Below are 13,170 nucleotides of genomic sequence, written 5' to 3'. Positions count from 1 at the left end.
AATCTCCTAGTTGAAGATTTCTAAAAAAGAAAAAGAACACAAAAAAATCAATCACACCCCCCCACACACACACGGCCCTGCCCAAACCATCACAACTGAGTGACGTAAACAGGTCCATTCTTCTATGTTGGAAAAATTCATTAAAACACTTAGCAATTCTTTTCACATATGGGCAGGGAGAAATACTGCTGCAAGTGTCAGGACTGGCCTGGAAGAATTAATAGGACACTGACTTCAATTCCACAGCAAGGGTCAAAAAAGTCTCTCACCAAATTGCAGCAGGATTTTCGTGGGCTCTTAACAGCATAAGGAACACGCTAATGTGCACAACTGCTAAAAGAACTCCAAATCAGAAAAAAATAAGTAAGTATTGGGGAAGCATATATTTTCTAGAAATCATCAGGCTGACACCAATATTATATTTACACAGCTGGGATGTGTTCATGTTTTGCAAGAAGTAGCATGAGATTTGGAGACAATCCAGAACCTCTCAACTTCTAAAGCTTCCTGTATAAAAAATTTTTGTCATTCCACTGAGTCTGAGAAACATGAAGAACTCAAAATGTAATCTGTTAAAAAATTAACTTCTTTACGAGATCACTGGTTCATGGAAAATGCCCAGCCCAAACTGGAGTTAACTATAACTCTTTACAGGAAATGTGCCTGCACTTCTTACATTTATAATATGATCGACCTCACTTTAGTATTCCCTTCTTTCAACAACAACCACCGAACACAAAACAGGAAAAAAAAAAAAGGATATCCATTTTCAGGATCCCTAAAATAGCATAAAGGGTTGCCTTTTTTTTTTTTGGTAGATTTTTGAACTTTTTGGTGCTTCTTTAATTGTCACTCCTGATTAACATCAGATTCCCTTAAAATCTCCAGCCTATTGGCTCAAAACCAAGATTAACCTCTTTTAAGGAGTAAATTACGAGATCAAGTACTACTTTTGATTTTTTCAATTAAAGTAGAAGCTGTCCCCTAAAATATAGGCAAATAAATCATCAAAGTGGAAGTAAACAATCCATCTGCCTTTAGAACAACTACGATATCCGCAAAACTAAACAGACTACTGAACCTCAATAAACAGCTGTAGTTTTTCAATGAGTATATTGTCACAGGAAAGAAAAAAAACTCCCAACCAGAGTTGCTACTTCTAGATACAAGTAAAGAGACATTAACTTAATGATGCAAATACAAATTAAGTAGATTGCAGAGATTATACCAAGCACTGCCTAAACAATACAGGAAAAAACCTAACCCATTAAAGCAAATAAGCTTAAAAGGACCAACCTTGCCAACATTAATAGAGAAACCTTTGAAAGGCCAGGCAAATCATAAGGCACATTCATACAGTTTTTTTAGACTCTGTTCTATTTTTTCACAGGAAGAACATATTGTGCAAATTACAGCATAACATTGTCTGTTCAGGTAAGATTTTAGAAGTGTAAACTACAAAAGGTAGCTTTAAGTTTCCTTTAATAATATAAAGTATTACATGTTGTTAAAAATAAAATATTCTTACACAATCTCATTAGACAACTGTGTATTGGGCTGTACATGGTAAAATCTGGATAATTAAAATGTATGATATTTTCAGAAATAGCTAACATAATTTTTAATCAATATACCACATATAACTGCTGCCTTACTGTGACCTCGTTTTAAAGACCACTAGAGGATGCTATGAGAACAGACACAGTAAAAAACCACCCAAACACAGGGACTTTATCTTGCCTATAAAATAATTTCATTTACAGAAAAATGTCAGTTTATGAACTGCTCCAAGGTTCCTATGTTGAAACTAGGAGTTGTCTCATAAGCTTTTCAGACATTTGGCAAAAAAAACGAACCTCAAAAATTCATAAACACACATGCTTTCAAAAATAACAAAAAGTAAGTTTACATCGTTCTTCCATGGGCCAAAACAGTTTATTATAGACAAGGTTACACTTGTATTTAAAACTAGGAGACAAAGAACAGCTTTCCAACCAAGTAATGAAACCATCTGATGAATATTCCTTTGGGTATTATAAGAAAATATTCATAAGAAAATAATCTTAGAATTACAGTTTTAAAGATGATAAATTATTCAGTTGGGTACTTACTTCATCCATTTTCATGCACGTGCCAAAATCTGCCAGCTTCAGATGCCCGTATTTATCCAAAAGCATATTGTCAGGCTTCACATCTCTGTGTATCAAGCCCATGGAGTGAATTGCATCAAGAGCAAGAACAACTTCAGCTGTATAGAACTTGGCCCATTTCTCAGGCACATCGTAATTGCTCATAAGGTTTACAAGATCTCCTCCTGGCATGTATTCCATTACCATGTACAAGTATTTGTCATCTTGAAAGGCACAAAAGAGCTGCAACAGTAAAAAACAAAGCACAGGAAAAAGGCGCAATTACTTTTCAGAGACAGCTAGGAAAAAAGAATAAAGCACTTCATCCCGAAGCTTCATTAAACAAGTTTTCAAGATTGATGTAAAGTAACTGTATTTTTTATATTTCGGTAATCATTTTTTCCATTATGACAGTACCTTGAAATTTACTGAACATCAAAGCATCACGTTTTTATTTTTAAGAAAGTGAAAAAGATTTCCGGATTATTTTAGTAGTTATTTAGTAGTATGAGCTTCCATATATCCATGTTTCTTGGCATTAAAAGGTATCCACTGAGTCAAAATGCAAAATATCAAATCTGAGAAAGGGAGCATCATGTATTAATTTTCAAATAGTTCTGCAGTGAATACCATCTTAGACTTTTTCCAAATTTTGTATATTATAAATCTCCTTATCTCTGTACTTATTTACAGAAAAAAACCCCACTCATCGTTACTCATTTTTGTCCTAAATCATCAACACTTACATTGAAATAAGAAAAAAAAAAAATGTTCCTGAAGACAACTATAACACAAAACAAAGAATTTATCCTTAAAAATCAAGTAACAGTCTGACATAGGTTGCAGCTAGTATGTTTCTTACTGCTATGATAGTGAAAGTAAGTTTAGTCTCTTTAAAACCTTTTTCAGACCTAGAGTGCTGAAGTTTTAGCGATTTTACCCAGCAATCACCAGGCCTGAAAATTGCCTAAACCAGCAAGAAGCATTACTATCAAATGTTCAATGGCTGGTGTGGAAAAGTCTCTGAAAGTCTCTCACCTTATTTCTCAGGGAATACTGCCCCTTTTCATTAAAAACATCATTCACACCTTTAATGTATTCATACAAAATTTAAAGGCAATTGAAAAAGAGGATGTGTGGAAAGGAAGAAATCAAAACCAGCGAATTTTTGGAGGATGAAGAACCATGAATGGCAGGAACATTATTAAGGAGATTGTAAATTAAAATTTATTGTATACTAGTGACAGAAGACCTCTATTATACACACATAATTTAATACATAAATATTGCACTGTATTTGTTTTCACAAAAGGATAATATATACAATATAATATAATAATGAATTTGGTCATTAAAATCTAAATTATAATCAAAAAAGTCTCTGTATTCTCAAGTGAAGATATTAACATAACACAATAGTAAATATCAAAACTGTGCCTTTATACAGCACTTTTCTTACTGTCCTCAAGAGATTTCATTTAAAAAAAATTACCTAGGGCTCTGGTTTCACTTGTTTTTCACATAAAAAAAAGACAACACAGAAAAGTAGCACTCTGATCTGTTCCAGTTTCTAACTCAGAACAGGACCTACATTTTCTTAAAACCAGCTCGCTATCCCATCCAACTGGACCACATTACCTAAATATATCACACTAATACACTTCATCAGAGAAGACACAATTGCAGCTACTATTCATTTACTATTGACAAATGCGCACACACATTTATACCATGCTTGTTAGGCTTTCCTTTGAAAATTGAGTGTCATATATTTCTCATTGCTTTATGTGAAAAATAAAACTAAATTCAGAAACTACTGTCATTAGAACAAAACCAAAGAACTATATAAAAATTAATCTATTCCCCTTGTAAAAGCTTTCTTGCATACATGAGGTGAAGTGTTATGGGGAATACATGGAAAGCTTAAGGCCAGTCTTTACTTATTAAATACAGAAGCATGGGAGAGCATTTAAATGTATTAATTATTTAACAGATGAAGTATGAACAATTTCTCTAGGCATATGCTTTCATTACTCAATTTATTAATTGGTGTAATTTACCAGTTACAACAAACTGTAATATTAAATACTACCTCTTCCTAAAGGCGTAATTCATTTTACAAACATGATGATGATACGTCATGAGACAGCTACAAGCAACACTGTTCAAGATCAGCTGAAGGAGTCAGCTCTCCAATAGTTGGATATTAATTCTGAGTGGAGATGGAGTAACTGACCACTAAACAGAAGATGGTTTCAAGCAAACCACTGCCACAACCTCCTGCCTTGCAGGAGAACAGGAGTGGACAGTCATCCATCTACCAAATCGCAGCTGAAATGAAACACTCGTAGTATCAAGTGCCTGTGATCAACTGGCAACTGATGATAAGGAAAGACTGGAAGTAACATTGACATTTGTTTCTATATTTCTATACAGAATTTCTCTTAGTTGAAAAGACAACCTCCCTATTATTGCAAATAATTATGTGGATAATTCAAAAATCTGTTTAATGATGCATTTGTAATGACTAAAATGTAAATCAGTCTACTTTCTAACACAGTCAAATACATGAAACTCAGTGAAATTGCTGAAAATACATATCTTTAAAAAGTAAAATCTAAACCTAAGCCAAGATTTTAGACTTATATTCAAAACCAGCTTAAGACTGGGAAAGATTTATGGCTTTATTACCTCACCTTTACATATCTTCCTTACCTGAACCACCCAGGGACTGTTGGCAAAGGCCATGATATCCCTTTCTTCCCAGAAAAAGGCTGAATCTGATCTCTTGATCATCTCAAATTTACTAAGTAGCTTCATTGCATAAACTTTCTGCGTCAATTTATGGCGAACCTGTTGTTTAAAAAGAAGAAAAACAACTTTTTTTTAAAATAGTGTAAAAATATTGAATACCAGCATGGTGTATTTTTCCTGTGTGCAAACTACTTTCTGGGATGCGATGCCTCTGGGTCTTCATAAAATCAATTTTACAGACAGTAAGGATTTGAGAGCTTCCAAACCTGGAAAGAAAAAAAACTAACTGCTGCTCCAAAAACATACAGGAGGGGTGGAACAAAAAGGGTGCCAAATGAAGGAACTTGGCACACCAAAACTCAGAAAAGTACCATCCTTCCCTAATGAACTGGACTGCTCTTAACATTTTCTGAGTGAACATGCCTAACTCAAATCACTCAGAACACTAAAAAAGAAAATTATTCTGCTTGTCTATTCCCCTTTCAAAAGTTCCACATGTAAAGAAAAATAAAATGCAATTCTGCTTTTCTTATTCTGAATGCTATCTATCCATTGCATTAATTCATGTTAGAAAGTCTGCAAGCAGTCCACTTCAGTCTCTTCCACTTTTTGCTTTTTACAGAAAACATTTATTTCCTTATTTATTTTCAGAAGTAGTTCTTAAATTCAGTTTAAATGGTGTAAAATTAATAATATAAATCTTGCTGGAACACTGAAGTAAAAACTTTAATGACAAAATCTGCAAATATTTGGGAAAAATTCATCTGAATACGGACATGAAAGTACATGACTATAAGGTCATTACTCTGTTGATGAAGCAACATCAGATTTATGCTACTTTATGAAACAACTACTAAAGGACCAGTTTAACATTCTTGAGTGTTCCTTGCAGAAATCAAGGTGAGAAGTATTCATCTGTAAGGTGTCTGAGTCAGTAGAACAAAAAAAAGAAATTAACTGCATCTTAAGTTTCTGCATATTTTCTTCACATTAACATAAAAAATTTCAGTGGACTAATTTGTGAAATCAGAACGAGAAGGTTATGATTTTCTGGAGCATTTAAAAACCTCACATTTAGTAAAATCAACCATATCCCCAACCTCTTAGTTTTACATAATGTCGGAGTTTAATTACACTGTTTTAAAGAATGTTTAATAGACTCTTTTCCTGACAGCTGTAAGCATTTTAGGTCCATTATGTTTGCAGAGCAAAGCTTCAGAGAGGCACCTATTTGGTCTAAAATTTGAAAGCGTCAGTTTCCTACAAACATTAATGTTACTCAAGTCAACAGGAAAGATCTCTAAAAACAGGAGAAGCATCAGGTGGGGAGTGAGGGCAGAATCTTGAAAAGAATGAAAACACGAACAAAACCAGGATTATTTATGAACTTACTGTTCATTAAATTGGGGCTTTTTGCTCTCAAGAAATAGGTAAAAAAGTTTTGGGATTAGTATCTTGCGTGGTTTAATGCTAACCAACAGCCTTCTGTATAGCTAGATCAAAAAACCTCCAACCACACACCAAAACAGAAACACATTGTCTACCTGCATTAATAACCCTACAAGCATGTATATTTCAAGGCATTATCAGTTAACTAGCTAGTGAAGGTGTCCTAAAATAGGATTTTGAAAACCACCTCCTTTCCACACGGGGTTGTTGACAATGACTTGCTGGTACACCACAAACTACACTCCATGAAGCAGAGCTCTTGTAATTCTGCTCTAAACCAGAAGAAACACAAAGACCAGCCACCTCAATAAGATACTGTTAAACTGAAGACGCATTTTCTGCGGAAGTTCACATAAAGCTCTGAAACGTGTTTAGTAGATGACAATTCCTGAAGTCATTGTGTACTCTTGCCTGGGTGTAGTTAATATAGCCCCCTTCATTTACAAGAATAACTGTCTCCCACTACTTGGAAAAAAAGATTCTCAAGAAGTCAGCAGAGCCTGAAGCAAGCTCAGGCACAGGAGAAACAAAGTCAACAGGGTAAGGGGACCAGAAATAACAGCCTGTGCACCTCTCTAAGGTGGTGCCAAGAGGTTATTAGTTGGCTAAATTATTTATCTGTAAAATTTCAAGGCAGGTTCATTCTCTGTACAAAAATAAAGGAATCAAAGCAACAACTAGCACATTGGCACAACCAAAGGCTGTGTCTTGGCATGCCTTACAGGTGAGCAAACCTGCCGGTGATACTGCTCGTTATATCACCAGCCACCACAGCCCCTGGAGACAGCCTATTTAGCTGCTAGCTACTGTGCTCTTTACCCAGAGCTATATTTGTACGTACGTATATTGGCTCATAGAGCAGATTATTCATGTATTAAACTGTCATGATGTTTCAATTTCTTCCAACTGTTTAAATGAACTGCCAAATTTAAACTGCAGCTCACCAGAGTAACTCTCAAAATAGGTAGGAAAATCCCTTCGTGCCATCGCCACTGAGTAACACAACCTCGTTTAACTTAGAAAATCGATTAAGAAGTAAGAATTTCCCTCTATTCTGCTTCATCAGTCTAAGACTTTCAAGAATCAAGTACACACAAAATGCACCCATAATTTCTACAGCATTCACATCAGAAGACAACCTGAAGGCAAAGAAAATAGCATAACCGTTTCAAATTATCATTGATAACAGTACCATCTCTTTAGTGACAAAATAAAATGAAGATCCTCAAGCAGAGTTGTGATATGAACTCTAAGGTTTGAAATCATCACAAATATCCTATAATACTTATAAGAGCCATAAGATATCACTACAGATACAGTACAGTACAGATACCAAAGTTCACCTTGTGACAAATTTTCAGGTGATAGACCATGACTGCTTTAACTTGCATTACTACAGAAGCGCAGATCAGCAGTGGCTGGGAAACAAAACCTCATAAACAAAGCACTTAACGGAAAAAACTAAACCAGCCCCAGTTTACACCAGCCATGAGCACAGCAGGTTTGTAACACTAAAAAATTACACAGCAAAGACCATCAACCAGACCATCCTTTACTATCCAAATATAAGAAAGTCAGCCTGGGCTTTAGTTTTCTATTCCAGTACACAATCAAGTCAGTCTACTGTGTCACTGAAGCGTTACAGTACTTCGTGATTAGAGCTGGGAGAAGGAATTATTTCAAACCAATAGGATTTTCCCCCAAGTGAAAACAAACAAGAGGTACTGAGGAAGTGCTTTCATAAATTACTGTTTCTGCAGAAACCACAAGTAATGTATTAATTAAGCACCATAATTCAATTTTGCTGTCTGTCCTAGACACCAGCCACTTTTATTTGTGGCACTGCATAAGAGAAGAAGTGATCTGGCAGCTGGCAATTACTCAGCTTTCCCCACCACTACAGACCCAGCAAAGCCAGAGGCCAGAGCTCAAGAACAGAGTTTAATACTTCTGGAGTTACGAGGAAACTGGTTTTGCACCAAAGTCAGATGCCTACAACAGAGTCATCTGGTCTCTCTTTACTGGACTGAATTTTTTAAACTGGGGTGGGAGAGAGGGGAGAAGAGCGAGGCTTTTTTTTTAAAAAAAATCTAGCCATAAGACACAACAGTAAAGAATGTGTTTTCCTTTCTTGCTAGAATCTGGAAAGCTGATCTCTCCACACCACTTCTTTCACGAGAAAATGCTATATTGCAGCAGAAAGCTTGGGGAAACAAAATTAAATGAAGGCAGTCATAGTTGACTATTTTACCCTGTATATTAAGACACTTGGTTTTTTGGCTTGTTACACTTAACTATTAAACATATTTTAAAAATATTTATGCTACAAATATTTATGGACAACAGCAACACATTGATAGCATAACATTCATGAATTCAACCCGTGTACTTCTTCATGTTTTATTTATGGTTCTTTCTGTGTTTAGCCCTCACTGAAGCAAATCTCTATTTTGATCACAGAATGTGTTGCAAAATATTTGGATTACTGCAAATCCGTCATCTGCAAATGTGGTATTAACATTTTGAATGGAGTAGAAATAGATACAGCTTAGCTCAATAGTTTAAACTTGTATCATACCTTGTGAGGCAAAAAATGTAGGTATGTATGCCCTCATCACAGGCTAATATTAGTTCAGATCTACTGTTGTATTTATTAACTCATGGCTTTTAAGCTGTAAGACTGCAGAACATAATGATTTCTACTTATATTTTTACATTTCAGAAAAAGAGTGTTCTTTTAAATTTGCATGGAGTACAGAAGAGCTCTGTATGAACACATCAAAGTTCCTTGCCAGTACGAAGCATTCTTAACTTTAAGCCTTTCAAGACCCAAATTATTTAAAGAATAAAAAAAGCCTTAACAACAACAACAAAAACCTACCATAATTTTATGACCAAGTTACTATGCGTTCTGCCATCATATTATAATGAAAATGCAAAAGAGAAGTTTGTCTACCGACTCCGCAAACTACCTAATTGGGGTCCATACAATATGCAACATTATCTCCACTTCACAATTTAAATTGTGCATGACGCAGTGAATTAAGGAAAAGAAGTTTCCATTCTAAGCCAGCACAAATTAGGAACTTATATTTGAAATCGAATGTTAAAAACAAAATTATTTAGAAATCCCCTCAAGTTCTCTGAAATATACGAATAAAACATAGTATTTTGATTTTTGAAGCACATTAAAAATAAAATTCTCTCAGATGCTTCCAGCAAATCATCATGTGCTTTTTTTGGATGTCATACTGGCTTCTGTTACTGGGATACTCTTTTTCATTTCCCCCATGAAAAAGGACAAGGAACTCTGCCCCTTACAACTTGATTCTGACTTCCCATGCAAGTACATGAAAAAGGAGCATCTCTATCAGCTACTATAAGCGGATATATAATGATAAAAATGTCTAATAAAAGACTTAAAAATAAACCATTTATCATGACTGTCAGTGAAAAGACAGAGAGTAGACTGCTTTCTTACAAAGCTCCCTGCAGCAGCTCCTTCTCAAATAAGTACAGTTCTGCTGAAGGTTTTGGTTTTGTTTTTAATCTCTTGCCAGCAAGGATATAAAATCATATAAATATTAATCCTTTAAAGTCTTATTAAAATACAGGGATCTTTAGAAATACTCCTCCTCATAAACTCTTCAGGATAAAAACGAAGTGCGAATGACCCAGAAAGATAAAGGGAAGCGCAAACTACATTCTCATATTGCCACATGAAGTTGCCTTAAAAAATGACATAAATGAATAAAAATTACCAATTAAATGCTATTACCTGCCACATGAATTACCAATAAGCCACACAAACAGTGTTAGGCTAGTCGCAGGGGTTTTCTCCCCCAGTTCCAACTGATTTCACCAATGCTAATATGGAAAATACAAATAATTTTATAAATGGATAACATATTTACTGCCATTACGTGCTGTGTACCTCTGATAAGCACTTCAGAGCTAAGATCTTGCCACATTCCTTAACAAAACTGAGACACCTTTGTTTTTTCCAAAAATTGTTTTACAAGACAGTATGATTTTCCAGCTTCCTAGTGCAAAATTAGCACAGAACAGTAAAATGTCAGTTCCATGGCAAAAGGAATAAGCAAAAGAGCAAGTAGTATTATCTTGTGGTAACAAGGTAACAAGCTTCAGTTGCTGCACATCAGTTGCTCCCCTCTCCATTGACTTACTTCACATCTCTATTCCTCTAAAAACATTTACACAGAAAATTACGGATCACTTGGGGACAGCTGCCAGCCAGCTCATGATAACTTGTCCCTGGTGTGGTGCTTACATCCATGGCTTATTTCAAAACTGACGTATCAATCCATCTTACACATATATTCACGTTTTTGTGCTATTTAGCACTCAGTATGATGTGCAAGTCCAGGAAAAATCAAAATTACATGAAAAGCAGACTATACATGATACACTAAGTTACTTCTTGTATTTTGATTGCCTTTTCTTTTTTAAATAGAATTTCTCTGCAATATAAATTTACCAAGTAATCCCATTCTTACATTAGATGTTATACAGGATGCAATGTTGAAAATGTTAAATCTCAATGTTAGGAAAAGAGTCTGAAAAAAATCTTACTTGAGTCAGAGCAGTTAAACACAATGCAAGCATCAAAATTATAACACTAAAACAAAATTTTTTTGTTGTACTATTAGCTTGCTTTTTCATAGGAAGGTTTCAAATATTATTATACAGTGACGGTGGCGGCTAAAAAATTTCAGAATTGCCATGCACTGCCTTTTCCATTTTGACCAAAGAATAGCAAACTTGTTTCCCAAGTCCTTCCCTTCCAATCCATCATGTTTTAAACTCAAATGTACTGTTTACTAAGCACAGAAATGACATCATGATACAATGAAAATAAGTTATTCTTTATAACAGTGTATTTTTAGATATAAAGCATGCAACACTGAGTAAGGTTTTGGCTAGAGCCATAAATCTGTCTAATCATGAAATCATTACATTCTTACCAGCTGCACTTCTCCGAAAGCCCCTCTTCCAATCACCTTAACAACATCATAGTCTTCAGCTTTCATTTGTAAAGCTCGGATTTTTTCCACAATCTTCTCATCTAGAACAAATCAAATAAAAGGTGTGATAATCCATGCATTAACGGAGTACAAGCATTTTCTCTACTATTTTTCATTTAGAGTCAAAATAAGCTATTTTAATTTAAATTTTTAGAGCCTTCTTGAAATCTGCAGTCACTATTACTATTGCCTTTCCTTATTGTCTGGAAATCTTTTTAACCATTTACCTTTTCCTGTAACAACTGAAACATCTTTTGGACTTTGCTGACTCTTATTTCACACCTCTAATAATCATTCACAAACTTACAGGAAGACTCTAATAATGAAAAGGACCACAGATACCTATCTTGAATTTTCAGGTAATTATTTGTTGCCACTTGTTCTGCTGCCAGGATCCACTGACACTCCACTGATAACACAGGACTGTGAAGTACCTGATACACGCAAACCTGCTGCAGGTACAACCTGCTCCTACAGACCTGGAGGGTGGCAACAGCAGTCAAACGGCGAGGAATGCAACGCAGTAACCTTCGTGTATGACTTCAGATCCACTCATTCATTCCATACAAAATATTAATTCAAGTTTATGTATGTCTATGTAACCGATGGCCATCTCAAAGAGCTTTTTAGTGTTCACTGCGTGTGTAATTCTACGCTTTATAAAATCAGGTCTACAGTGCTCTGTTCAAGTACCCTCTGGTGCAATATTCTGCAGATAAGCTCTGTCAGTATTTTTCTTGATGGCAGTTGTGGGAATTTGTATGAGAAACCACTGCAATTCTGACCTCTGACAAGTTCTAAAAACATGCAAGATCCTAGACTTTTAAAATTTGTAAATGTAGCATGCTAGTGATCACGTTCCTGGCCAAATGCGTTTTAAAAATCTTTTCTTATTACAGGGACAAAAGATAACGGGAGCAACGAATGGACTCCATAATACTGGAGCTAATCTTTCTTAAGTGACAGGCTTTGACACTGCCCCCACACATGCTCAGAGGAAGAACAAAGTAAAACAGGTTGGCTGGAGCAAGACCTCTACCAGAGAAGAGTATGAAATCGCATGAAAAGCTGTGGATGCTTATATGCAGAGAGGAGTAAAGTTGTATATTGCAAGAACCATGTCTAGGGTCAAAGACTATGTAATTTGATCCCAAAAAAGGCATTAAAGGGGATCTCACAACTGAATACAGGGGGGAAAAAAAAAGATCAGAGAGACAGTTAATTCAGCATGACATTAAAGATTATATTGTTAGCAGGGAGTTAATGATAATGAAGAGCTAGCAAATAGTTTAACCATTCCTACATCTTCATGAAGAGCAACTTGGCAGGCTGCAAGCAATCCAGGAGATGCCTGACCACCAACAACATTTCTTCTAACCCAAGAGAGCAACAAGCCCAATCAGGAAGACACTCTGATCTATTACTCACAAACAAGAAAGAATTGGCCAGAGGTGACAAAGTCTGTGGCAGCCTTGGCTAAAGTAATCGTGATATGGTGGAATTTAAGACCATAAGAGAACTGAGGAAGGAAAATAGCAGACCTTGGACCTCAAGAGAACAGACTACAGCTTGTTCAGAGAACTCACTGGTAGGATTCTGTGGGAAGCTGCTGTGGAGGGTAGAAGAGTGGGCTGATCTTCAAAGATAACATAGATGACATGTTTATAGCACAAGAACAGTCTGATCTAGTTAGCTAGAAATCAAGCAGGCACGGCAGAGAGCCAGTTCGGCTGAGTGGGCAACTCTGCCTCAAATCAAGCACAAGTGAAGGCTTGTAATATGGAAACAGGGAT

At 35.6% G+C, this 13,170-nt stretch overlaps 1 protein-coding gene across 1 annotated transcript in view; it reads right to left on the bottom strand.

Moving 5' to 3' along the window:
* Positions 1-13,170, bottom strand: part of ROCK2 (Rho-associated, coiled-coil containing protein kinase 2) — a 40,896-nt gene that overhangs the window by 18,937 nt on the left and 8,789 nt on the right. The window contains exons 2-4 of the mRNA XM_010139828.1: positions 11,318-11,418; positions 4,845-4,982; positions 2,112-2,372 (exon numbers count right to left, since the gene is read on the bottom strand). Of these exons, the coding sequence (XP_010138130.1) occupies positions 2,112-2,372; positions 4,845-4,982; positions 11,318-11,383 (465 nt within the window). The 5' untranslated portion in view covers positions 11,384-11,418. The remainder of the gene's footprint in view (positions 1-2,111; positions 2,373-4,844; positions 4,983-11,317; positions 11,419-13,170) is intronic.

The sequence above is a fragment of the Buceros rhinoceros genome, unplaced genomic scaffold, assembly GCF_000710305.1.
Source record: "Buceros rhinoceros silvestris isolate BGI_N320 unplaced genomic scaffold, ASM71030v1 scaffold19597, whole genome shotgun sequence".
In the NCBI taxonomy this organism is placed as follows: Eukaryota; Metazoa; Chordata; class Aves; order Bucerotiformes; family Bucerotidae; genus Buceros; species Buceros rhinoceros.
The sequence above is the reverse complement of the archived record's forward strand: the minus strand, read 5'-3'. Positions and strand labels throughout refer to the sequence as shown.